Here is a 27210-nt window from a genome sequence, read left to right as displayed (position 1 = left end):
CATGCTAAAATGGCAATATTAATACACTTGAATTTTCTGTAGATAAAAGGATATTAGTTATAAGATTTCTTTTTCATTCAGGTGGCTGTGCTTCATCAGGTCGGTTCTACAGGAGATCATCTATTCATCCTAAACCACCTGCTCTGCTGCCCGGCAGGTGTAGGGAAATGGGCTGTGCCATTCCTACAGGTAGGGAAGCAAAGCCCTGACATTGACCCGTAGAAAATGTTAACAGGGACATAGAAAATGTATACAGCGGCAAAATAAAATATTGAACATGTCACTCTTTTTTGACTTGTTGACTTAAAATTTCACCAGATTTCAGTAACAAACAAAGCAATCCATACATACAAAGAAATCAAAAGTAATTACTTCAGAAATTGAGTCAAGTGTAATAAAAATGACACCGGGAATTGTATTGAACACATGAATAAAGAAAGGTGTAAAAAGGCATGGAAAGCCCAGACAGCAGCAGACATTTCTTAGTAATTAGAAAGCAATCCTGCCCCTCATCAGTGTTAAAGCTGCTAAAATGAACATCCAGTCTTCTGACTTATAGAAAATAAGAATTAAAGATCAGTGTTGATAGATGAGTCCCACAGAATTGTCAATATTTTTCATCAAGATCATTAATTTTTGGACTGTTGAAGTCTGGGAAACGGTTCACACCTGAGCAATATATATAATATAATTTATAATATATATAATATAATTATATTTCTAATTCTGTTAGAAATATATTCACCAGGATAAATCATAACATGTTCACTACCTATTTTTTTCCCTCTGTGTATGTGCGTGCGTGCGTGCGTGCATGTATGTATGTATTTATGTATGTATGTATGTATGTATGTATGTATGTATGTATGTATGTATGTATGTATGTATGTATGTATGTATATATATATATATATATATATATATATATATATATATATATATATATATATATATATATATATATATATATATATACACACACACACTGTACATCCAATTGTCAAATAGCCACTTGTCTTATAATCAGTGGTAGAAAGAGTACTGAAAAATCGAGTGGAAGTACCATTACTTTGTAAAACATGCCGAGTAAAAGAAAAAGATCTGTTCTAAATACTAAAGGTATTTAGTATGTAAAAAAAACCTTTTTTAAACTACACAAAGGTAGTGAGTATTGCGTGTTACACTGTGAAAACTATTTCGTCTTATATCCTGCAAATTACATCAGTGTCATTTTCTTTTTTTGCGTGTTCTTTTATGAGTTATTTAGCATGCATAGACTACAATTTACAGATTTGCTACATTTGTAAAGCATCTGTGTCTTCTTGAGGTCTGTCTGTCTGATGTGATCTTTCAATGTGCAGTTTAATTATATGGGAATCACAGAACCACGATTTAACTTGGCCAATCACTGTACAAGAAAATAAACTAACAAAGTAGTGACTGCAGGTTGACTGAAAAAAGTGCAGAAATACTGCATATGCATATAACACATTACAAGTTAACATTTTTAAACCTAGTTAGTAAATTACAATACCTGAGAAAAACTTCCCACTTACAGTAATTGGACCATTTGTAATTCATTACTTTATAACTGTGCTTATAATAGCATTGCATCTGCTCTCTTTTAATAGATCAAAGTATTGGATAACCCATCTGGAGTATATCATTTCATGCAGGCCCTTGCTATCCTTATGTCTCCAGCAAGGTAAATATTAGCTGGAAAAATGAACCTGTGATCCACTGAATAATCATCATCAAGCCTAAACTGGATGCAAAGAAAATTGGATTTTATTTTGTTGAATGTGTGTGTTTGACATGCAGGCACCGTCCAGACTTCCTGGGACACATGAGGCCCAGTGATGCAAGGGGCAACAACAGCCTAACAGAACCTGCATCTGGTAACTGGACTCTAGTGGATGAAGGTGGAGAAGAGGTGAGGAGGTCCATCATGACATCAAACTGGCATCACTGCTCAGCCCTATCGGTGCTTTAAAATGTCCTGTATCCAGCTGCTGACAACGTGTTTTCCCTGATTCAATCACAAGTAGTCAGCGGTGACGCATTACCATTTTCACCTAGAGTTAACAAGTTCAAATGCTTCACTTGTGACTTCTTCTGTTAGACTTTTTGAAAGACAATGCCTTTTCATTTTGTAACACTTTACATTACTCAGTGCAGCACACAACCACTGCTAATTGAACAAACCAAACAGTTAATGAGTGCGTAGTAATGCAAGCAAGTGAAAGTATGTGGATATAATCTGTGTGTCTTGTTTTGATGTTCTTTCTTGAAACATTTCCCATAGCAATCACGTGTTAGGATTGTACGTCAGTCTTGGCTTTTGTGGCTGTTCAAGCACATTCGACCACATTAGTGTTAATACTGTGATAGCCATGACTAGAGCTGCACAATATATCATTTCAGCATCAATATCATTATGTGCTGATCGCTGGATGTGAAGTGTTGAGTCTGGATCATAGTTGACCGTGAGCCACAGACTCAGAACACATGAGATTTGTAGAGTCACTATAAAGTTTAACCTAATGGAGTACATTTTATCATTCGCAGGAATTTTTAAGGCTTTTGTCCGTGTGAACATTTCTAGAAAGTTTAAAGCATTTAGGCAGAAGAAATAATAGGTTCTTACATAAATTCATTCATTTATTAATTTTCCTTCGGCTTAGTCCCTTTATTCATCAGGGGTCGCCACAGCTGAATGAACCGCCAACTGATCCAGCATATGTTTTAAGCAGCGGATGCTCTTCCAGCTGCAACCAAGTACTGGGAAACATTCATACGCACATACATCAAGGCCAATTTAGTTTCTTCAATTCACCTATATAGTATAACGCTTGTGTTTGACTGGAGCACCCGGAGGAAACCCACGCTATCACAAGGAGAACATGCAAACTCCAAATGCCAACTGACCCAGCCGAGACTGGAACAAGCAACCTTTTTGAGGTGACAGTGCTAACCACTGAGCCACCGTGTTATTTAATATCTGTACCTGAATCATGTAAGACTGCTGCTAGAAAACACTGCTTATTTCACTTATATGCTTGCAGTTTGTTTATTATATTTCATGCAGATGTACTCCCTACAAGTGATCCCAATTAGTCAAAAAAATTTGTTGTCTTTGAATAAAAGTTGTAGTCCTGTTTTACAGTTTTTTACATACAGCAATATCTATCACTAAAAAATATCAAATATCACAATATCAATTTTACAATGTTGTGCACCTCTAGTTATAACTTGTCTGGTTAAATGGATTTTTGACTGTGGAAGTGGTCAAAAGTGGACATGCTCAAAGTATTTTATAGCATGTTTACAGCTTTATTTAGCAAGTTCTTCACCTTCGTGAAGTTGCCACCCTATAAAAATAAAAAAAATGGCTGAAACTATGCCATTAATTTGTGCCATGTACGTGCTGATCTGTGCCACAAAAAGGAATGTTTGTGTTGGCTTTTGACTGTGACTTCACTTTCCACCCCATGTTGCTCAAATCACTCCAAATCAGCACAGTTCATTTGTGCTCAATTTGTGCTGTTTTGTGCCATTAAAACTGTTTTCCTTGTTTAGATATAACCAGGTAAAGTTTTTGCTTTAACAGCACAAACTAGCATAAATCGAGCACAAATGAATGACACCTGCTTTTTCTTGCAATTTAGAGGAAATGGGGTGGAGAGTGACGTCGCAGCTCCAGAAATATTTTGGTTATATCCAAACACAGAAAACAGATAGATACAGTGTTTGTTTTAATGCCACAAACCAGCACAAATCTAGCACAAACGAACTGTGCTGATTTAAAGTGATTTGTAGTGGTGTAATGGATCACAAATCCCATGGTTCAGATCACTTAATGATTTTTAGTCATGGGTCAGACTAGGGATGCAACAATACAGTTAGCCTACGATTCAATGCATACCTCAGTTTTTTAACACTGTTTTCGGTTTGGTTCTGATGGCTTGACACGTGTTTTCTTTTGTTATTCTTTGCTTACGCAATAGGATTAGTGAGAGTTTAAGGAGAAAAAGAATAAAAACGGTTTATTGTAATACTCCTTTATTTTACTTTAAAGCCAAGAAATTTACACTAGTTCCTATTGTATAAAAAAAACACTGAAATCTCACAGCTGCTGGTAGCCCATATACAAACTGGGGAACACAAAAAATCCTACAATTTTAAAGTAAATGTGAAGATAATAAACATAAATTGACCATTTCAAATAAACATATTTGTACTTCAGTAAACTTAAATAAACCATCTTAATTATCTCATGTTGAAAAAAGTGTGAGACTGTAGTCTGTAAGTTAAAGCGGATTAAGTGCTTTTATAAGATGACAAAAGTCTGCATCTCCATTCACTAAAAATGGCTACAAATCTTTATCAATGAACACCCCCACTGCCTTTGCTATTTTCATGTGTCTCTCAGAACCAGAATTCAACAAGGGATTGTTGTTTTTTTGGAGAACTTTATCACCTTCTCTGCTATCCTGCCTTCAAACAGTGATATTGCTAGGTCATGGCACTGCAGATGTGCAGTCAGGTTGGAAGTGTTTCAGTTCGAGTAGGCTGTACGTGTAAAACAATGCTTGCACAATGTTTTTTCTTTCATTGACATTATACTCAACGGAAAAACTGAAATGTGCTCACATCAGATTTGAAAAACGCCAGTGTGTTGAGAAATCCGGCGCTTCCTCGTACTGTTACTTCACCTACTGTTGGTTAAGTGCCCCCTAACTTTACAGCATAGTCATTGAATATTTACTTGCGGAGAGGAGTTTCCTCATCTCAGCTCATAGACTTACAAGCACATAAACACAGTCAATTCGAAGAAATATATAACGCACACAAATTATTTAAATGTAAAACAGAAAAAAACGCAATTCACAAGCCCGGATTGAACCGTGGATGTTGTACCGAAGGGTTCAATATTATATCGAGAATTGCAACATCCCTAGATCAGACCATTTTTCGGATGATCCAAAAAGTGGAGGAGACAAATGTAATTTGCTTTCCATTTATTACACAAACAGTACTGCAAGACACTTTTGGTTTGAACAAATAGAACTGAGAACCTTTAATTTCATGTAATTTTACTTTTAAAAAAAGAAGAAAAAAATCACCTGAATAAAAATTTTATTTTCGTTATTGTGAAAAATTCACTGTTACTACAACCCATATTTATTTTTAGCCTCATTTTTAATAAATGAATCAGTTATTCACTTATAAAATAACATGTTTTATTGCTTGATGTGTCATTTATGAAGAATTATTCAGTGGCATATTTTTGATGGCTGGTTGTTGCCACCTATTGGTAAAATAATGTAATTGCTGCCTAAAGCTTTCATTTTTGAGTGCTGTTAAATGCAGATGACGGTGGTTTTATTATTTACCATAAACGTTGGTGGTTTTATTTAAACTTTAAACTGTTATCCCAGTACTTCTGTGTTGTTTCACTGTTTGTAACTTCATAACTAATTTAAAAGACTAAAGACAATCTCTGTTTTGATTTTTGCATTTTCAGATTTGAAGCGATTTTGAAGGATTAATAAACGTATTAATGCTGCGTGGGTGTTGAGATCCTGATCTTAAATGATTAATCGTGTAGCTTACACTGAATGCATTAATGCAGGCTAAACAACACCTTTATTGAAAAACCCACCACATCCCGAATAACCTAGTACAACTACTTCCGTCATTATTATGTTTTATTAGAACGCCTAAATGCTTTAATACATGTGATTTAAATGATGCGAGAGACAATCTCTCCGTGATCATTACAAATTTAGGATTAATCTACCAGTAAAAAAAATTATTAATCCGTGGGCCACGTGTGTTTTGAATCGTGGGTTGTGATCTGTACGAATCACAGATCAAACGTGATCCATTACACCCCTAGTAATTTGAGCAACATGGGGTAAAAAAGTGACATCACACAGTAAAAAAAAATAAGACCCTTAATCAGAATAAACAAATGGCATAGTTTTGAGGATTATTCTTTCTCTTCAGAGGTATCGTCTGACAGACTAAAATGCATCTTATAATTCCAAGTGTTAACTAAGCTTAATAAATTGTCTGAACTTTTTTATTCTGCTTTATAAAATAAAAGCTTTTTTTAGCCAGTTGTTTGGCCAGAATCTGTTGATATCATACATTGTGTTAACATTTGATTTCACAGCCTACTATTTTGAGCTATTAGTTTCTCTTTGATTGTCATCACAAACCAAAAGTGTTCATATTTTTTGTCTGTTATGTCTCCAACAACAGACCCTTTGTTGTGCTTGTTATGCTGCTTGTTATGACTTTACATGCTTCTCCCATGTGATGTCCGCTCTGCTGTAACACTCTTTGTGAACTCCCTAAGGACGAAGACCCAGAAACGAGCTGGATGCTGCTGTCTGAGGATGATCTGGTTTCTCTGTTCTCTCAGTTTCCCTTTGATGAGCTCTTCAAACATTTACTGGGCATCTGCTCTAAAGGTGAGGCTGTCTTCATGCCCCATAAATAAACTGATGCAGACATGCAATATTAAGCCAGCGGATTGCATAGTATTCTTGTTTGTGATTTCCAACCACACAACACAAATGACCAAAACAAAAAGCTTTTGGCATGTATTTCCTTTATTATTTACAAGTCCTTCGATTATTACATGTATATTAAAGTTGACATTTTATAGCAGTTCTCAATAATTGGCCTGTGAAATGTCACTCTGTCCAATAGGGGACTATCAGCCTCTAGCCACCACAAGTCAAAAGATGATGAAGATATTTGCGTTTGCCTCTTCACTGGTTGAGTTGCTAGCAGTCGGCTTGCAGACCTACAACAGAGCACGCTATCGGCAGTTTGTGAAGAGGATTGGTCACATGATTCGGTTTGTGTTCCTTTCATACCATGACATGTCTATTTTAAGTAACACTTACTAACTACTTATATTCAGTTTCTGTTTAATATTTAGATAATTATTATAAACACATACAGTGATTGACATAATGCTGTGCTTAAAAGCAGCTTTACATGAAGTGCGCTTTCCAGTGTCACAATCGGGAAGTATTTTGATATAAATGATATGCATATGGTAGAAATGCTCAACTTTAATATACTAGTTCATCATAATTCTGGAGTGTAAGATCATGTCCGAGCCTCCAACATTATTTACCCTTGTGTAGTTAAAATTGACTACCCTTTTGTTATGTTAGTGGCTGTTTTTGCCTATTGACTTCCATTATAACAACAAAGCCATCATGCATTGTTAATTGTTGGTGGTTTTCCCTGTTGGGAAGAGGTCAAATTATTATTATTTTTTACTGTTAATCATCAGTTGGCATCATTAACCCTTTAGATAAGCCTGTGCAAAAAAAAAGTTTCTGGCTTTTATATGGAGTTTGTTAGAGTAAAACAATTATAACGTGTGTAATGAGTGCATATTGTAATGTGTGTGCATAAAAACTTACTATGCTTGCTGTGTTCTGAAAGCTGGGGTGCTTATTTTGATTTTCTCAGACATATCAAATTAAGTGCACAAAAGTTTCTCTCACATTCTCTCTCACACACACACACACACACACACACACACACACACACACACACACACACACACACACAAACACTATACTCCAAGTTATTTCATATTAAAGCTTTTTTTGCACGATAAAATTTTTGCCCTTTTCCAATATGAAAACCCCCCAACAATACTTCTATTTTTAAAATATATTTATTATCTGTTTTTTATCCTGTCTCTGTAATTCAGTTGCACTGTAGAAGCTCTGTCATGAAAACAAATTCCTTGTATGTGTGAACATACCTGGTAATAAAGCTCTTTCTTATCTGATCCAACAGCCAACAATGCATGAATATATGGTGTCATGGCTTTGCAATAAAAAAATGTTGTTATAATGGAATTCAATGGGGCAAAAACAGCCACTAACATAATGAAAGGGTAGTAAATTTGCCCAGACTGTTGAGTTTTTGAAAAATTTCAAAGCATTTTCCCAAAATATGTGTCAAAATGAGATTTGTCACTAAAAATCATTCCATTTGATGAAACACAAAGAAGGTTGTGGCCAAATTAAGGCTCAAAATCACCTTAAAGTAGATGAAAACATTTCCAAGATCACACAAGGGTTAAAGTCATTTTCAGTTTAGGAGCCAGATGTACCTCAGTGCCATCAACAGTCTTTAGAGCTTATTTATAGACCATGATTGATTATAGCATAATATGGGATTAGTTAAATGCTATTAAATATGTCATTGGTTTTTTGACATTTTGAGTTACTTTTACAGATGTAGGTGACTTATATGTTAAACAAATCCAGCATCAATTTCTTTTACAGATTAGGCCTTTGAGTATGTAATCGGTACTATTTGTTCTCATACTAGGATGACGCTCTGCTATGTGAGTGACCACTGGGCGCAGTACATCAGTCTGACCGGTGTGAGCAGGACCACAGTGCAGGAGCAGTCATTTTCAATGGAGAAACTGCAGGTGGAGTTTGACCATCTCTTCCTGAGGGCGGTGCTGCACGTGCTCAAGGCCAAGAGGTATAAGATTATTCTGAGGAAAGACAGTTCAAATCTGACCTAAATGTTCTGTCCAATTCCCTCTATTTTTTTTGCTTGTTTGTAGTCAATAAAGGTTTAATAAAAGCAGTGGTTTATCATGTGCATTTCTTCCTCATACTGTGTTTGTTTAACTTTTTCCCTTGTGGTGCGCAGACTGGGCATATGGCTGTTCATGTCTGAGATGCCGTATGGGACATTGTCCAGCTCCATGCTGTGGAAGATCTTCTACATTATGCAGTGTGCAGAGACAGATGGTCTGGAGAAGCTCAGTTGTAGCTTGAGTGCTGAGGACTGTATCCAGAGGCTCAGAGGTGAGAGGAAATGTGCATCTGATCCTAGGAAAAATACAAGAGAGCGTTTCCCAATCTTTATGACTAAAATCTGTAGTATTGGAAAAATATCTATATTGATCTTGCCATCTAATAGGTTGATGATTTGCCAATAAACAAACAAAAAACTGACAAATTAAAGCATTAAACATTATTAAATTGAAAAAAAACTTTCAAAATCAGTTAATAAAATTATATTTTGCTCAAAAATAGCTATTTTTACCCTAAACCATTTTAGAGATTGACATAACTATATTCGTGTAGAATCTAATCTAATCTTGTCGAATTGTAATATTTCTTTTATTTTTAGTTGTTTCTAAAAATATTAGCTATACATTAGTTAAATATAATTTATCTGCTTGCATCATACTGCAATAAAGATATAAACTGAATACCAAATGTAATGTCATAGATAAATTTGTTCTGAAAGATCATCATGTCAGTCTGCAATTTCTGACCTAGCCTCAAAAATCATCTTGCATTGTCAATAAATTTTTTTTATCATTTTATTGTTGCTTTTACTCTTGGATTATTGATTAGATTTTTTTATTTGATTTGATTTATTTCCTTTCTAACAGAAATATCATACATAAAATATCATTAACAAAAAATAAATTTCAACATGATCGAAAATGGAATGGGATGAAGCCCAAGCCTATTATTTTCCCACCCCTTTACCACATACATCATTCGTCTATTACTTAAATTTATTTCTTCTTTTACTTATCTCTTCTTTTTACATGAGACATATTTTATCCTTTTGGCAACTTTGACAAATTATGTGTTTGATTCCATTTGTATATTTACATTTTGTGACATAGACCCGCAAAAAATACATAGTACTTCAAATAGCCATTAATTCAAATGTCATCATACCTTTCTCATTTTATCCATTTTTAATCACCTCCATCATTATATTCCTTTGATAATATATATTTATACAATGTTTTAAATTGATTATTATCGTGGCATTGTTTGAAAGTCTGATCTAGACTGTTCCATAATTTCACACCACAGACAGACATGCACAAACTTTTTAAAGTTATCCTTGTTTTCAACCTCCTAAAATTTAGTTATTCTCTCAGGTTAAATCCCCCATGTCTTTCTTCAAAAAACTTTAGTATGCATTTCGGAAGTAATTTATTCCTAGCTTTAAACATAAATTGTGCTATTTTATTTTAAACCAAATCATTAAACTTAAGTATTTTCAATAAAAAAAAAATAAAGGATTTGTATGCTCCAAATACCCCTCATGTTTTATCAGTGTAATTACTTTTTTCTGTATTGTACATACAGATCGTAAATTAGATTTATATGTATTGCCCCAAATTTCAACGCAATAACTCATGTATAGCATCATAAGTGTAAATTCATAAATAAATTTGTTAATTATAAATTTCAGTTGTTTTAGTTTAAAATCAATTGTAAGCAAATCTTCTGTGACTTTAGCAAACAAGTCACCTAATTAGTTGAGAGATTTATCAAATTGCCCCCTCTAGTGGATGCTAAAAAATTGCTAGCGAAATTTCCTATTCGTAGTTGTTGCACAGTGTATTTATTTAAATTATTATCAGGTGTCCCACCCACTTTAACAGGTGCTGGCATCTCCTTGTAAGACCAAAAAAAAAAAAAAACCCAGCTGTGTTTGTTTCAGAATCAAGCCATCAAGAGAGGTTTCAGCTTTGGCTGTCTGAGATAAACAGCTCAGATGGGATCTGCCTGTTGACAACGTTTGCGCACATGGCCCAGCCGAGACGCACCGATGTAGACCCTGAGTTTGTCAGGAACATAGTGCTAGAGATATATGAGGTGATCTAAAATCTTTATCAAAATCTTTACCAAAGACCTAATCACAGCATGATACTATATACTATATACTATATATAAATGCAACAAATGTCTGATTAATCTTTCCCTCAAGGTTTCCTATGTAAGTGTCACCACCCGTGAGATCTTCTCTAAAGTTGGGCGGGAATTGCTTGCAGCGATAGCGGCTGCCCACCCTCACATTATCTCTGTGTTGCTGGAGAGACTGAGAGAGACCATAGAGAGAGTGGGCATGGTGAGCGAATACATCATAGTCTTCAGTCCACCAAACAAGCTCAAAGGTCACATTTCATTAAAGGGATAGATCATTCATTCATTTTCCTTCAGCTTCCCTTTATTCATCAGGGGTCGCCATAGCGGAATGAACCACTAACTTATCCAGCATATGTTTTACACAGCGAATGCCCCTTCCAGCTGGAACCCAGTACTTGGAAACATCCACTCGCACTCATTCTTACACTACAGCCAATTTAGTTTATTCAATTCACAAATTCACATATAGCGCATGTCTTAGGACTGTGGGAGAAACCGGAACAAAGCAAACTCCACATAGTAATGCCAACTAACCCAGCTGGGACTCGAACCAGCAACCTTCTTGCTGTGAGGCAACACTGCTAACCACTGAGCCACCATATACCTGGGGATAGTTTACCCAAAACAAAAAAAAAATAATTCAGTTATCATTTTTATTCACCCTTTCCTTATTTCAAATAATTTATTCTGTTGAACACAAAATAAGATACTTTTAAGAGTGGAATCATTGACTTTTTATAGTTTTTTAAATTAATTTTTTTGTATTATGGAAGTCAATGATTACAGGTTTTCAGCTTTCTTCAAAATATCTTCTTTGTGTTCAGTAAACCACTTGAGAGTGAGTAAATTTTAATTTTTGTGTGAAGTATTCCTTTAATGATTTTTGTAGAACTTGAGTAGTCTGAGATGAAGAATGACATTTAAACATCAACATGAATGTTTATTCATGGGTTATATCTTGGTTTGTTAGTTTTCCTATTTGCTAATTATCTTTGCAGGTGTCGTTGTACCTGTTTAAAGAGTTGCCCTTGCACTTGTGGATGCCAGCTCAGGAGGAGGTGGGGCTGATCAGAGACTGGCTGATGAACTTCAGTCTCACTGCTGTTGAGAACAGATTAGCCTGCATTATACTAGAGGGCCTCAACTGGGGATTTCAGCCAGTGAGTCCGAAATGCTGATTTATCACCTTAAATATGTGTGTTCTGCTTTTTGCTTCAAGCACTGAAAGAAACTTTTCCTTTTATCCACAGAATGGTTGCCTTATTTTACCTGCACCTCTGCACAGTGACGTTGCCTTGTTGGTGATTGAGGCATATCAAAAATATCTTACAGATAAACCATATGGTGGCATCCTCTCAGAAGGCATTAAACAGGTATGCTTCACATACATAAATAAGACTGTGACACACCCTGCCTCTTAATAAGCATAGCTTATAAATGATTACAGGGGCAGAAATTAACAAGAATTTTTTTAACTACATTAAATGACATTATATGACATTATAAATATTTTTAGTTACCTAATCTATGCTGTCTTATGTCAAATATTTGTAATACGTTTATGCGTCAGTACTTCAGTTATTCAAAAAGTTATTTTGCACATTATATTTTAAAGGTGCAGTTGGTGATCTGTCACAGTGCTAACTAGTTAGCATAATATCTTTGAAACACAGTCCCTCCCCTGCCGTTCAAAGCCACTACTTCTGAAACACAAATGTGCACACCCTAAAGATGACAGCAGACAACCCTCTCTCATTCTCTAAAGCAGGGGTCATCTTTTCATTCATATAAACATTCATATATAACATAAAAATACATTTAGATCATTTACTTTAATCTTTACTAGTGGAACGTGTAGAGACTTTCAACTAGCACAACAAAAAAATGTTTCTGAAGACAATCACCTACTTCATCTTTAGACAAGACAACCGTATTCTATTTAGTTTTACGATTTCAGCTTGTATAAAAAGTTATATTTGCAGTTAATAGCCAAAAGTTTAATCAATCACAATAGTGCAGTGTTTCCTCTAGAGTTTTTTTTTTCCAGCTGTAATGGCTTTTACACAGATCTTGGCATTATTTCAATGACAAATGTAGTGAGGGCAGTATTACAAGTTGAGATCGCATTAATGTAATATGAGCACGTGAATCTCTTTGCTTGCGCACCGTTTTCCTCTGTTTGTGCACAAAACGTCTTTCACACCCTCAAATATACGCTGCTCAAGTGTAGATTTTCTTGTGTGCTCTCAAATAAATGCTGCTGAAGTGCTATTTACTACATTTATGTAACGAGTGTGTCTCCAACATTTATTAAATTTGCTAGAAGTATTTATGAATGTCTCCAATAGACCAGCAGAGCGACATTGATGCGTCCTGAAGTAAAATGAAACAGCCATAAACTCCAGCAAGATAAAGCCATTGTATGCAGAACCACAGACCTTTATCCATAAATTAAAAATAATTATGGAAACTGTGTTCATCATAACTAAAAGCTACATCGTGTTTGCTGGCCTCACACATCGCACAGCCCTGTCAGTCTGTAAGCATGTAACCTTAAAGGGTTAAACAAACAACACACAGCACTACTACCATTACAGAAAAGTTCACTCTGTTATAATTAATTTACCTTTTAATAGGTTTTGGTGCGATTATAGGCCACTTTCAAAAAAAAAAAAAAACAACAATTAAAGGTTTTAAATGAGAAGCTGTAATGTAGCCATGGCGGAAATTAGGTTTTGATGTTGCCCTGCCATGAAACAATGAATGAAGCAAAAACCTTGTAGTGAATAATTAACCATTTCTGTTGAAGAATATTTTCTTCTTTGCATCAGACACCTGCACTGTATCTGTTATCAGCCAACAAAAAACTGTCACACCACCTGTTCATGATAACTATTATTGATCAGCACATGTTTCTGTTTGTACTGCTTGTATGCTTTGAAATGTGAAAATTATTGACAATCTTCTACAACAAACAGATCTTTTAATCCCAGTTTCTTTGCAAATCCTGTTCTGTGGACATGGTTATACGTGTTACTATGAAGACACTTTAATACGTGCCAGTCAATCAATTCATTGGGCTAGGAAAACAAACCTACAATATGTTACAATGGGCTTCAAAATCATCTGGGATTTGGATTCTATTTTAACATCAGGAAACTTGTTGTGTTTATATCAGTCTAATTTGACAGTGGACACACTTTACCTACACACAGTTCTGTCCAAACTTCCAAAAGTTGATTTCGCATCACAGACGTCCTTTAACTCTACGTTAGTTTATCATTATTACATATTTCTATGATAATTACAGTGATAATGATCTCTTTAGGTGTCTTACCTGGCTAACGTGGTGCGGCTCGGCCAGACTCCAGAATCTTCCTTTAATCAGTGGGCTTGGGATATAGTTCTGAGGCTAAAGCTCCACGCCAATGAAAGAAGCCCACAGGATGCATGGTGCCCGCTTCCATCCTCCAGTGCCCCCAGTGTGCCAGAGATCACAGACTCTCCCATTATGCACCCAGTGTTCAAAGCGGTCAAAGCCGGCATCCCCATTGGCTGTTTTCTGGCTATTGAGATGACCACCATCGGGCACAGGTTTGAAAAAATCCTCAGTATAAAAACTAGTTGATTCATCATCAACAAACCAAATCCAGGAACATGAATGTTTTGTGTATTTCTAGTTTGGAGAAGTTTTGCAGTGAAGGAATATCTTTGCTGAAGATTCTGATTCAGTCCCGTCATCTGAGAGCTGCTGTGCACATACTGGAGAACATTCTTCCTCTGGTCTACAACTGCCAGTTCTACCTGCTTAAGAATGAGCAGTGAGGAACATTTGTGCTTCTATTCATGCTTAGTCACGTTTCCACTGTCAGGCCAGCATACTAAGGACAGGGTTAGTGACAGCTACTAACAAATGGCATAACAAATACACATTATGCTCAAGAAAATGCCAGATACTGATAGAAAAACAAAGCTTATATGTTTAAAGCAGCATATTTGTTTCATAGTTCATCCTTCTTCCATGTGCATTGGTTGATACCAGATTTCTGCATCTGCAAATTCAGAAATAACATGAAATGGTGAATGAATGTGAAAGTTTATGTAAAATATATATATATTTTTTTTCAGATATTTCACAAGTGTTGTTTAACAGGCAATGTTTTTTTCAACACGTTTAAACATACTACTTTTATTAATTAATTTCTAATAACTAGTTTCTTTTGTCTTTGCAATGGGGAAAGTCCATAATATTTTACTAGATACTTTGCAATATATTAATATTCAGCTTAAAGTGCAATTTAAAGGCTTAACTGGGATTGATTCATTGATTAACAGTTCATTGACTATATATATATATATATATATATATATATATATATATATATATATATATATATATATATATATATATTAGTCAATGAACTGTTAATGTTTCATAAGGGGCTAATAATAATGACCTAAATTCCAGTCAGAATTAAAATTAAATTCCAGTCAGATCTAAAGATATAAGACTTTCCCCAAAGAAAAAATTTAGGAAATACTGTGATCAAAACACTTGACAGAATAAAAAGTTTACAGGAGGGATAATAATTTTGCCTTCAACTGTATATGGAGGTACTGTATGTCAAAGGTGATTTTTTAGGTGATGCTGTGATACGGCTGCTGTGACAGTATAATCTCAGCTCTACTTGGGGTTTGAGGCTAATGGCCCGCTTAGCCCATGTTAGCCTTTGAACTGGCCTGATAGTGGAAAAGGGTGTTATTGTGTGATATTTTCAATTGTTGTCTTTGAATTTTTTATTGTGTTCATATGAGATAATAATGAATTGATAGTGTTGTCATTATTTAATTAACACTTATACATTTTCTCTAATATTAATCAGGTTTCTGAGCTGTGTCCAGCTGTTTTTGCAGCTGGATAGTGGCACTCAAGGCGTAACCCAGCAGGTCACACAGAAGGTGGCCCAGCATCTGATTGGCCCCGCTACATGTGAGAATATCAAACTGCTAAACAGTGTGATCCAGGTAGGATATCCCATGTACAACAAACAGTTGTTCCTCTATTTTTCTTTTTTTTTTTTCCAAAACAGGCTTCTGCCAGTATCACATTCTCTTGTCACAGTATACATTTTTATCATTATATTGCATGTACATGCTCAGTTGAAAACAAGTTAAATTGCTTAAGGATTATTAAGTAGAATAGGTAACCATTTGCAAAAAACGTATTATTAGTAAACATTAGTTAATGCACTAAAAGGACAAACAGCCATATTATAGTTATATGTATAAGTTAGTAAAACAATCTAACTGACTTTTACTAGTTGTTAACTCCATTTCGTAAAATGGTTGTTTTAAATGCATTAATATGTGTTAACTAAGAAATTAATATTGTGTAATATCACTAAATGCTTTTGTAGTTGTCATCACATTGACTTTAACCCTTTAACTACCCCACCAAGAAAAAAAATGTTTGGAGTGCATTTCTTATCTCCTAATGTCGCTAGTTAACACACTCAATGCGTTTTTTTCAACACATCCCATAATTTCTAAAATATCAGCCTCCACCAAATGTTTGATATGTCGTTTTGTGATAAAGGTACCATACTTACACTATATATTTTTTAGGTTTTTCATAGTATATGACCAATTTATGTAAAAAATATTCAAAATAACACATTTTGAATACTAAATCACCTTTTAATTTAAAGTATGCCATAAAATATTTCAGATTCTCATTTAACCTGTTTTTGTGTTTTGTTTTGTTTTGTTTTGTTTTTTTACAAGAAAACCAAAATCAAGTGTAGTAATGCAATAGGATTATGTTTGTTTGTTTGTTTGATTATTTTTTTGTCTGAAAACAAACAATGCCGTGTGTGTAAACCATTATTTAAAACATTCTTTAAATCATTCTTTAAATTACTTTCACAGTTATTATTTCGAAACAGTCAAAATTTAGTTATCCATTTGCTAGAGGAGCAGTCAAAGGGTTAAGTTAGCTGATGTTAGCAAATGAAACCTTACGGTACAGAATTAGCAAATAAAAGAATTTTCACAGAATTTTCAATTAAACTGTTTAAAAACAAATCTTTCCAAACTAGTGTATAGATAAAATAAATGGAGTAACTTAAATGCATTAAAAGTTTTTAAGATGAAGATGTTCTTGTACTTCAGGCTCATGTTCTGGAGAGCTCCAGGAATGGACGTGTTGGTGCAGTCGCTGTTCTGGAGTTCTGGCTTCAGGTTTTGACTGAACAGAGCCTCTGGTATCGAGACAGAGCTGTTCTCTTTCTTCTGGACCACTTGTGCCGTTCTGCATTTCTTCACCAACAAGAGGAATGTCTCCAGAAAATCCTCTACCAGCAGCACAAGGTTATTTAATAAGACTTAAACATGGATTTCATTGATTCAGAGTTAAAAGCTAATCTCTTAAAAATGTTTTTTGTTGGATTTGTGTTTTTAGAGCGCTTTAGGTTACCATGGAGACAAAGGTTTGCTCTCGTCTATTATGGGCTGGATAGTGGCAGGAAATGTTACTCCATCTTTTATTGAGGGCAGTTCTCTCACAGGAGAGGTACAGTATGTGCGGGTTATTACTTTCACAGCACATCTTGATTTAAGGCATCACTTGCTTCATGCTTTTATTTTAAGGTGTGGTTTGCTTGGATGATCCTAAACATGGAGACAATGTTCGAGGAAGATTCCCAGCTGCGACGCTGTGTAGAGCATGAGCTGCTCTCAAACCCTGCGTGTACACCAGATCAGGCTTTGAAGGTACACAATCCTTCTGCTCATTCAGTAAATTGATCATGCACAGCACATCATTGTCTTTCTTTTTTCTAATGTAACACAAAACAAGATGTTTGGGGAAAAAATCTGGAAACCGGTAACAATTGACTTCCATAGTGTTTGTTTTTGTTTCTACTATGGATTTGAATGGTTACATGTTTCCAACAATCTTCAACATATCATCTTTTAGGTTTATTTTTCAGTGAACTATCCCTTTAATTATTGTTTTTAATTTTCCAGATATTTAACTTTTTTACTAACTTGCAAGAATGATACATTTATTCTTTCGATTTTAAGCCTCTAAAGAGCCAAGTTGGTTATTAAAAATATCAATATGTATTGTTATTGTAAGACAATTGTGAGCAAAGGCTAAATATTTTGTTCTCTCAAAACACATCCACTGTCACCTTACATGTTATTTAGAGCAGAAGTGTCCTAACTTTTTCTTATAAAGGGCTAAAAACCCAATGGTAAGTATACAGTAGCAAGCTGTATTACTTTCAATTTGCCATAGGTCATTTCCTCATTTATTTCACAATATTTAAAAATAAATGAGGAAAAAATACTTAAATCATAATAACTTATGCATTATATATATATATATATATATATATATATATATATATATATATATATATATTATAATAGACTTATTACAATAAAAACAAACAATTCCTTTTATAACAGTTTGGAGTTCAATGTCGAGAACACTAGTCAAGCTGCATTTACCTTGATTTATGCATCGTTGTCTTCTACTATGGTCCCTATGCATCAAGTGACTGTATGTGGGGATGGCAGGCCAAATAAAAGGTTACAATGGGCCAAGTTCGACCTGTGGGCCCTAATTTAAGCATCTCTGGGTTAGAGGGTCTTATTGGTGACTTTTTAAATTTAGTATTTGAGAAGTTTAACGATTTTAAAAATAAAAAGCTTCATAACTATTAATCCTGTATGATTGTTAAGATAATAGAAGAGTCCCTTTAAATAAACGTTTACATGTATTGATGCAACAGACATGCAAATTCATTAGCCTCTTTATTGTTTATTTTGTCAGAAAGCCCAGGTGCGTCTCAAGCTTCAGGTTGTCCCATCACTGCAGAGGCTGATGATCTATCGCTGGGCTCAACAAGCTTTAGCCACTCCTGCAGACCATCCAATCCAGCCTTTGGTGTGGCAGAAATTCTTCCAGCTTTACCTCCGTCAACCTGGACCAGAGTTTGGGTGAGTTAAACAGAGAGACAGTCTGGCCATGAGATAAATGTTATTTGTTTGGCTTGGGATTTTTTAATACCCGCCCATACGGAATCAGACATGGCCATATATAAACATACAGTTAAAGGCAGAATTATTTACCCTACTGTGGAATTTGTATTCTTTTTTTTTCTTTTTTTTTCCCAAGTGACTGTTTTTAACTTTTTTTTAAGCTATTTTAAGGTCAATATTATTAACCACCTTAAGCTTTTCTCAATTCTGTCCAGAGAACAATCCACTGCTGTCCAATAACTTGTCTAATTATCATTACTTGCCTAATAAATCAAAAACTCCTAGTTCCTTTATTTATTAATTTTTCTTCAGCTTAGTCCCTTTTTTCATCAGGGGTTCATCACAGCGGAATGAACGCCAACTTGTCCAGCATATGTTTTACACAGCGGATGCCCTTCCAGTTGCAACCCAGTACTGGGAAACATACATACACACATTCACACACATACACTACGAACAATTTAGTTTATTCAATTCACTTATAGAACCTGAAGGAAACCCACGCCAACACGGGGAGAACATGCAAACTCCACACAAAAATGCCAACTGACCCAGCTGGGACTCAAACCAGCAACCTTCTTGCTGTGAGGCGACAGTGCTAACCACTGAGCCACCACCCTAAAACTTACCCTAAAACTTATGGTTAAACCTTTAAATTGCACTTTAGGCTGAATATTAATGACTTAACAAGTAAAATATTATGTACTGTCATCATGGCAAATACTTAATAAAATCATTATTGGAAAGTAGTTAAAAAAAACAATTATGTTTTTAAAAGTTATTTTCAACATTAAGCAGCACTAGGAAACATTTAAAAATAGTTATAATTTCACAGGAGGGCTAATAATTTTGACTTAAACTGTATGAATAAATTTATAGTTAATGTACATGTACATATTTGTAATTCTAATTGTAAAATTGTTGATAAATATCACTATTAATAAACCATAAACTAAGATTTTCAGCTCAAATAACTAATTATAACTAATTAATGATGTACTAATATAATTAACTAGCTGCTTTTTTAGTTAGTAAGGTAGTGAATGGGTTTAAGTATTGGATGGGATTAGGGATGTATACAATCATACTTTTTAAGTACTAATAAACAATTAATAATTTAATAGTCAGGTAATAAGTCAGTAGTTTATAGTTGGAATTGGTACTTAAACTAAGTGTACTTAAACCAAAATTTCTAAACATGCACCTTTGCAATATTTGTGTATATGACATATTTCTTTGAATTAATTTGTATGACATACAGTATATGTGATTTGCATATATTGCCATGCATCAGATTTCTTTATGGATAATACTTAGCAAGACTGGCAAACTTTATGTATACCTTCATGGCATTCTAATTCACTTCAGTGCATTTGTTACACAACCCTTGTTGAATTTAAAGTACGTGCTGTACTGTCAAGTAAAGATGTGTGCACTGTTCCCTTTTCCATCTTTTTTTTCCTTCCTCCCCCTCACATCCATTTTGCACTCCTTTCTCATTGAGGATTTCACTCATTTTTTTCACCAGATTTTACATGTTTGTGTAACAGTGCTAATGACTCATAAGGCTGATGTTCTAGTTCTTTGACTAATATTGCTTCTCCTTCACTTTTGTGTTTAACAATGTTACAGATGCAGTTTTATAAAGCTATTTGTCCATTACAAAATAAAGATTTGTTTTTATAAGATAGCTGTCAAGAATACTTTTTTTAAATATAAGGAATTATTCTCAGCTCAAATCATTAATTTGGATACAATTTTGGTTGGAAGCTAGATAATTGCTCTGTGTCAGGGTCCTGATCAATCACTGAGTGTTTACTCTGTACTGAAATCCAGCAGACTGTACATTTAGTTTTGTTTTGTTTAGTTTTTTAGTTGGTCATCTACTTGTGAATGTGGAGTACAATGTTTGGTTTAATTATGGATAATGATGATGATCATGATAACACTTTATTATTTGACATCATCAGGCTGGAGGTGAAAGGTTGCATTGGCAGGCGTTATTTCCATAGTGCGGCCCATCTGTCCTTGCTGAAGAGCCTCAGACAGCGGCTGGTGGAAGTGTCTGATTTCCACCACGCCGCCAGCAAGGCTCTGAAAGTGCCCTGCGCTAGTGGAGATTCCGGTGATGGTCTGCTGACCCCCGGGACGCCCATCACACAGTACATGACCTCTCCTGACCTGCACACTGAGATCTTGCGGTAATGTCTACAGTTTACCTCTCTCTGCATCTGATGTTCTGTTTACTGTTGAGTTGAGTCGTGTTAAACTAACAGGGTGTATGCAGGGTCTTAAAGTCTTAAATCTCAAAAACTAAATTTTAGGCCTTAAAAAGTCTTACATTTACTGAAATATTGTGTTGTAGATCTTAAATCTTTTTTTTAAAACAGGTCTTAATTTTCCTTTGTTCTTGTATAGCTACCCAATCTGGCCAACACATCCAGTCACCAAAAATTCATCTCGAAATTTTTATCTCAAAAAATTCATCTCTCATAAAACTTGTAACTTTTTATTCAAGAATGTAGTTTTTACCTCTATTTACCATAATGGTTGAAATTTCTTCCTTACAATAACATTTGTTTAAAAGTTCCCCATGTATTTGCTGATGAGGAATCTGACCTGGACAGACTGTTGTGCATATGTTTAGTTTATTTATTATAGTTTAAAAAACTTTTTTTTTGTTTGATTGTTTGTTTTTTCATTTATTTTAAAGACAGGTTATGTTGAAAAAGTGTATGTATATATTTAGAGCTTGCTTGTTTTGAAAAAACTATTTAAAAAACAAATAAAAAAAGTCTGAATAATCTAAAATATTAAATTTGTTTAATTATTAAATTATTATATTGTATTATTACATTATTTTTAAAAAGTTATGAGCCGTTCAAAAAGCGTTTCGCCCTGTATCAGTATAAAATTTCAATCTTAATGGTCCTAAAAATATCTTAAATTTAACTTGCTGAAACCTGAAGAAACCTTGATTAAGTGATGAAGTAAAACATCAAAAAGAAACATGTAATACTATTAGCAAGCTGTTTGTACATCTGTTTGTTTTTTGTTTGTTTTTTTAAATCGGAAATTAAAAACAAACTGTATGACCATGTTAGATTTGATGTTATTAATAAATGGAACTTTTATCATTCATCCAGACGCATTTTGTTTAATGTCAGATGTCTTATTGTTCAGGCTCTTCACTGTGTTTGCCTTGTGGTTGGATGATGAAAACCTTCAGAAGCAGGAAATTTACTTGCCCTCTTTGCCAAAGCAGTATGACACCCATCGCCTGGCCAAAATTATGCAGCGCCAGCAGGTGAGGCTTTGCTGGAGTCCAGCACAGGGCAAATGCTTGAGTTCAGATGGCAAAGTTGAAATCCAATCTGATCAGTGTGCTTCAGTAGCATTCCCTGTTATGTTTGAAAGTCAGAACACACAATCTACATAAAGATAATACGGTGGTGTTTCATGGTTTATAATCTATCTAGATTAAGTAGATCATTTTCAGTAAATATTGTCATGAGATTCAGAAGCGAATGTTTTGTAGATTCAGTATTTTTTAGATCTGTTTAGAGCATAAATTAAAATTAAATGGACACTTTTGAAGGAGCATGTTTTGTTTATTATGTTATTCATACTAGTGGATATCTAGACTCAAATGACATGAATGGGCAAAAACATGGAATATTATTTTTAATCACCAATTTTTGGCTTAAGGATTAAACTGTTATGAAAGATGTACCAGAACAAGTTGATATGCCAATTTGATTTGTTTGTGTAAAATGTTTTATAAGAATAATGAACTTATTCCTTTAAAGGGAGTGTTCAAAGTGCATTTCCTAATATTTGCTATTGTCGAAAAGCACTAAATGTGCACTGTAAAAGATATGTAGATGTAAAATTGTGACAGTTATGGTCTCAGAGAAATTCACTAAAATATAATGTCTACTATAGTGGACAATTTTATTCCTGGCTCTCAGGAGAATAGTATTTCAAATAATCCTTTTAAATGAGGCTTGTCAATCTCTCTATATTTAGCAAGTTGTAGAATCACAAGTTTGAGGAGAGTACGTTTATTTTAAGTGATCTATTTTATGTGTGTGGTTAAGTGTTATTATAAGTGTTTCTGAAAGAGATCATGTGCTCATGCAGGGTAGATTTCTTTAAAAAATAGTAAATAGATACAGTAAGATACTTTTAAAATCTAATTTATTCCTGTGATGACATATATCAACTATATTTGCAATTTGCAAATCTCATCTACGTTTTCTTTTATCATAACACATAAATAAATGGAAAAGTATTTTGTAAGTATTTGTTTTATTTATAAATATTTTATATACACATTTTCAGATGTTTTTCACACAAAACCTAATGAAATGTGAACTGAAGGTATATCTGTGTGTGACTCCATCTTTAGGAGGTGTGGATGGAGCATGTGGATATCGAGCGAGTCCAGCACGAGCTGCAGGAAGTGCTCGATCTGTGGTCAAAGGTCAAGAGTGAACCTGCAGTCTCACAGAACAGCAGCTCCTCCATCTTTACCGACTTCATCAACCCTCTGGCTGGTACTGAGCCACACTTTAGATAACTCCCTTTCAGATGTCTGTGTTCATAACAGCTTCAGGCATATTTAATTAAAGCATGCATTACTTAAAACATTTGCAATTCAGGAGCTGCATTATGTCACAAAAACACTTTTGTCTAGTTCAATTTTTAGTTTTGAATAATGAAAATATGTTAATCTTTTGGTGTTTAATATTCAGAGCTAACATCAAAGCAATTCGTAAGAATTCATTTCACAACAGATGTTACTTTTGACATCAATATCATGTTCCTCTACTGTTGTTTTGCAGCAAGGGAGCGTATTCTCACTCACCTGAGAAAGCATGATGCCCCTCAGGGGTCGCTGCTGCCAGTGCCCATGAAAGCTCCAGTGCCTGATATTCCCACTGCGAGCCTAACTGATGAGAAAATCTCCACCACCTTAATTCAGGAAGACCTCACTAAGCTCCAGCATCAAGCCAAGTAAGATTTAGTACATCAGCACTTGCTAGTTGCATTCCAAATGACACACTATACACTTTAACACTACTTATACACTCAACCGTGTATTGCATGAGTTTAGAGTAATGTCAAATGAAACAGTAAAGTTTTTACTGAATAAAAATTCCATTCCATTTCCCAGTTGACGTTTAAATAATGTACTATTGGGAGGTGGTGTAATCGACTACGTGGGAGAATTTTGCTTGCACAATCTAAAATAAAATCATGCAAACCTTAGCGCCCAAAAGCTCCTACCCTTCTAAAGCTGCATTTTTCTGATTGCTTAAAGTCATAAACATTATTTTCTTACTTATTCAATTGAAAAACATGCGTCATCTGCTTTGCAAAAAAAAAAGTTCTTACTTAGATTTTTTGTCTTGTTTCTAGTCCAAATATCTAAAAATTCTTAAAACAATGTGCTTTTAGACAATCAAAAAATAATGTCATGTTTTGAAAATATGTCAGAAAATATGTCAGTAATATGTCAGTTTTTCCCTAAAACAAACAAAATAATCTAGCAATGTGGTAAGCAAACTGATATTATGTCAAAAGGAAAAACAAGATTAATTTGCTTACCCCATTGGCAGATTGTTTTGTTTGATTTTAAGGAAAAACTCACTTAATTTTGGCATATTATTTCCTGAAACAACTTTAAAGTGCACTTATTCTTAGACATTTCAGTGTGAATGTACTACTTACACTATTTAATTTACAAAATGGTGCAGAAGAGTGTAAAGTATGTGAATTAAGCTGTCTCCCTTCGAATTATGTGTTAGTTGATAAAGTGGTGTCCAGATTTTCTTAAGCCCTATTCAGATCACACGATTTTGTCATGATTTTGTTATGATTTCCTTGAAGTAGAGTGTCATGGAGAGTCGTAAACAACAAATGGGCGTTAAGACACTAGATTCAACCGTTTCTTCTTGTGTTCACGACAACCGATACCATACATGCGATGCCTCACGACACCATTGCAGAAAGTTTAGCATTTAAATTTTTTTCCCATGTTTTTCACAACGAGTTCTATCACATGGCCGACAATAGGAGCACATCATTTCTCAGTAATATCTGCGGGTGCTGCCTTTAATCCGTGGTCAGGTAATCAAAATACAGGCTGCATATTTACATATGGGTCGGTCTCGGGTGGATAAGATCAATCATTGGTTATGCAAACTTTAACTACTTTCTCTAAAATATTAAAGGGTCACGAAACACCAAAACACATTTTTTGAGCTGTTGACAGTCGTATATGTGTCCCACACTGCTAAAAACACTATTAGGACACCTATATTTCATTAAAAAGTGTAAATTGGTTGTTTTTGCGTTATTTCAAGCAAATTCGTACTTCCTGTTTGAAAGGAATTTTTGAAGCTGCGTCACGGTCATGACATAATAGCCTGTGTTCCAGCGTGCAGACTGGGCGTCTGTGCCAGAGTGAGTCTTATTACGTCTTACAGTGCGTTGCATTAATGCATGAGTAAGGCTTGGTTCAAACCTATCAGCGTACTCTATTGTGCAACTTCATTAATATTCATTACTGTCACAGTGTAGACGGCAAAGACGCCACGTTGTGTTGGCAAAACAAGCGTTAAGTGTTGCTTTTATAGTTTGCTGCAGTTAAGTTTCGTTTTCATTTTGTCTCTGTGAGAGCGCAGACTCACGCGTGGATTAACAGTGTACGCGACGCGCGACAACAATAACTTACGTGTCTAAGGAGGATTATTGTTTACCTGAGAGCTGTTCTCATCTGGAAACGCTGAGATCCAGATTGTAGTCTCCTCTAAATAAAGACGCGGCTCTAGTTGCTGGTGATTGTCCTGTCTCTACAGATTTGGTAAGTGAGCGACCAGTGCTCTTTGTTTATTCAGTTCGTATTTTATTCGTATCAAACAAACTATTGCACCGAGTGCAATAGTTAGCACTAACAGTTACAACCAAACTATAACCTCGTGTTGGATTTTGTGACCGGAATAACACACGCGGCTTTCTGACGCTACCTGCCGTGTGTATCTAAGTTCCCAGGGAAATGCTGAGTTTTTTTTTTCTCTCATTCGCCGTGCGGTATCAAACATTGCATGAAAAATACACGCTTAGAGCAGCGCCTCGAATCAAATATCACGTTTGTCGGGAGGGACATTAATGAATTTCCTGAATGAAAGAGCCAAACTGCAGTTAAAGTCCACCATTTAATAATTTGGCAAATAATTCGACTACAGATGTCCATGTAAACACAGTCACATTGTCCGCTGTGGGTGTGTGTTTTGACTCTGAAATTCAGCGCGCCCAAATAGACACTCCCATACCAAGCCGCTTTTCTTCCTCCGACACTCCCCCCTAAACAGAGCTGGACACGCCCACTTTTCTGACTTTTTCCAAAGTAGAGGTGTGAAACACACTGCTGAAACGAGGGGGTTTCATGGCCCTTTAAAGTCTTTTAAGCAATTTTATTTGACAAACTGGCCCAAATACGCTGACATCTCCATTCTAACAATGAGTTTCTGAGCTCTCTCAGCCTTCCGACCGAGTTCATTCTCCCGAGGTAATCTGGGATCACATTCAGTGCTGTGAATACATTGTAAAAGCATTTCCAGCTTATTCAAATTACTTGATTAAACTAAATAAATTGAAACTCACCAGCAATGTGTGATTTTGGCAATAAACATGAAAAGTTTGATATAACTTTCTCTGAAACTCTGAATAATTCACTTTAATTTTATTTAGGCTAGACTTTTTTATTTAAGAAATCAGTTCGTGCTTTGGCACTATAGTGGACTGGTTTTGAAGCGCTTCACCTCAGTTGTTATTCGTTATTCTTGTTTATCTTGTACACAACCAAACAACACAGAATATATTAAAATTATTTTATTATTTTCCAAGAAAAATATAAGAATAATTTTTTAGTTTGAGACCATCCACCACTAATCTGTGCGGTGGATGATTTGTTCCGCTCCGTGGAAAATAAGGATTTAATTAATGCTTCACTGTAATTGTTGTATCACAAATCTCTGTCATATATTTGCAATTTTTTTAATATCTCATTATTTTGTCTTGAGCATCTGATATTTACTTACTGCTGATGTGCTTTAATTTTCTGTCTCACTTGCCGCAAGTTCAGGCGAGGGTGTGTTTAATAAGCAACCCATGGCTGGAAAATATACATTAAGATTTTTTTTTTAATATCTCAATCAAGACAAAATCGCAAAATCTGACACAGTGACTTTCGTAACCATCAACAAAAATCGTGTGATGTGATCGGGGCTATAGTGTAAGTTAAGTAAGTCTGTCGTGCCGTTATTAACTGGAGCTTCTCAGATTGCTTAGTGATAAATTATATCTGTATCTCTGTAGAGTATGTGCTGAATGATTTTGTAAA

The 27210-nt window shown here is 34.9% G+C and overlaps 1 protein-coding gene across 11 annotated transcripts in view; it reads left to right on the top strand.

The window, feature by feature from the left end:
• epg5 (ectopic P-granules autophagy protein 5 homolog (C. elegans)) overlaps nt 1–27210 on the top strand; it is a 1176376-nt gene that overhangs the window by 636132 nt on the left and 513034 nt on the right. For 7 of the 11 annotated variants that reach the window (XR_015490515.1, XR_015490514.1, XR_015490513.1 and 4 more), the window contains 22 exon segments: nt 82–189; nt 1632–1705; nt 1822–1933; nt 6368–6482; nt 6724–6874; nt 8380–8541; nt 8716–8873; nt 10546–10700; nt 10813–10953; nt 11750–11911; nt 12002–12124; nt 14080–14345; nt 14432–14572; nt 15635–15776; nt 16923–17120; nt 17212–17322; nt 17400–17522; nt 18592–18758; nt 20771–21001; nt 21984–22107; nt 23212–23359; nt 23648–23819. Coding sequence is in view for 5 of the 11 variants with exons in the window: in NM_001441400.1 (NP_001428329.1) it covers nt 82–189; nt 1632–1705; nt 1822–1933; nt 6368–6482; nt 6724–6874; nt 8380–8541; nt 8716–8873; nt 10546–10700; nt 10813–10953; nt 11750–11911; nt 12002–12124; nt 14080–14345; nt 14432–14572; nt 15635–15776; nt 16923–17120; nt 17212–17322; nt 17400–17522; nt 18592–18758; nt 20771–21001; nt 21984–22107; nt 23212–23359; nt 23648–23819 (3284 nt within the window). In the remaining 6 variants the exon portion in view is untranslated. 11 annotated transcript variants of the gene reach the window in all.

The sequence above is a fragment of the Danio rerio genome, chromosome 5, assembly GCF_052040795.2.
Source record: "Danio rerio strain M-AB ecotype USA chromosome 5, GRCz13ab, whole genome shotgun sequence".
Lineage (NCBI taxonomy): Eukaryota > Metazoa > Chordata > Actinopteri > Cypriniformes > Danionidae > Danio > Danio rerio.
This window is presented reverse-complemented; position numbering and strand designations above follow the sequence as displayed.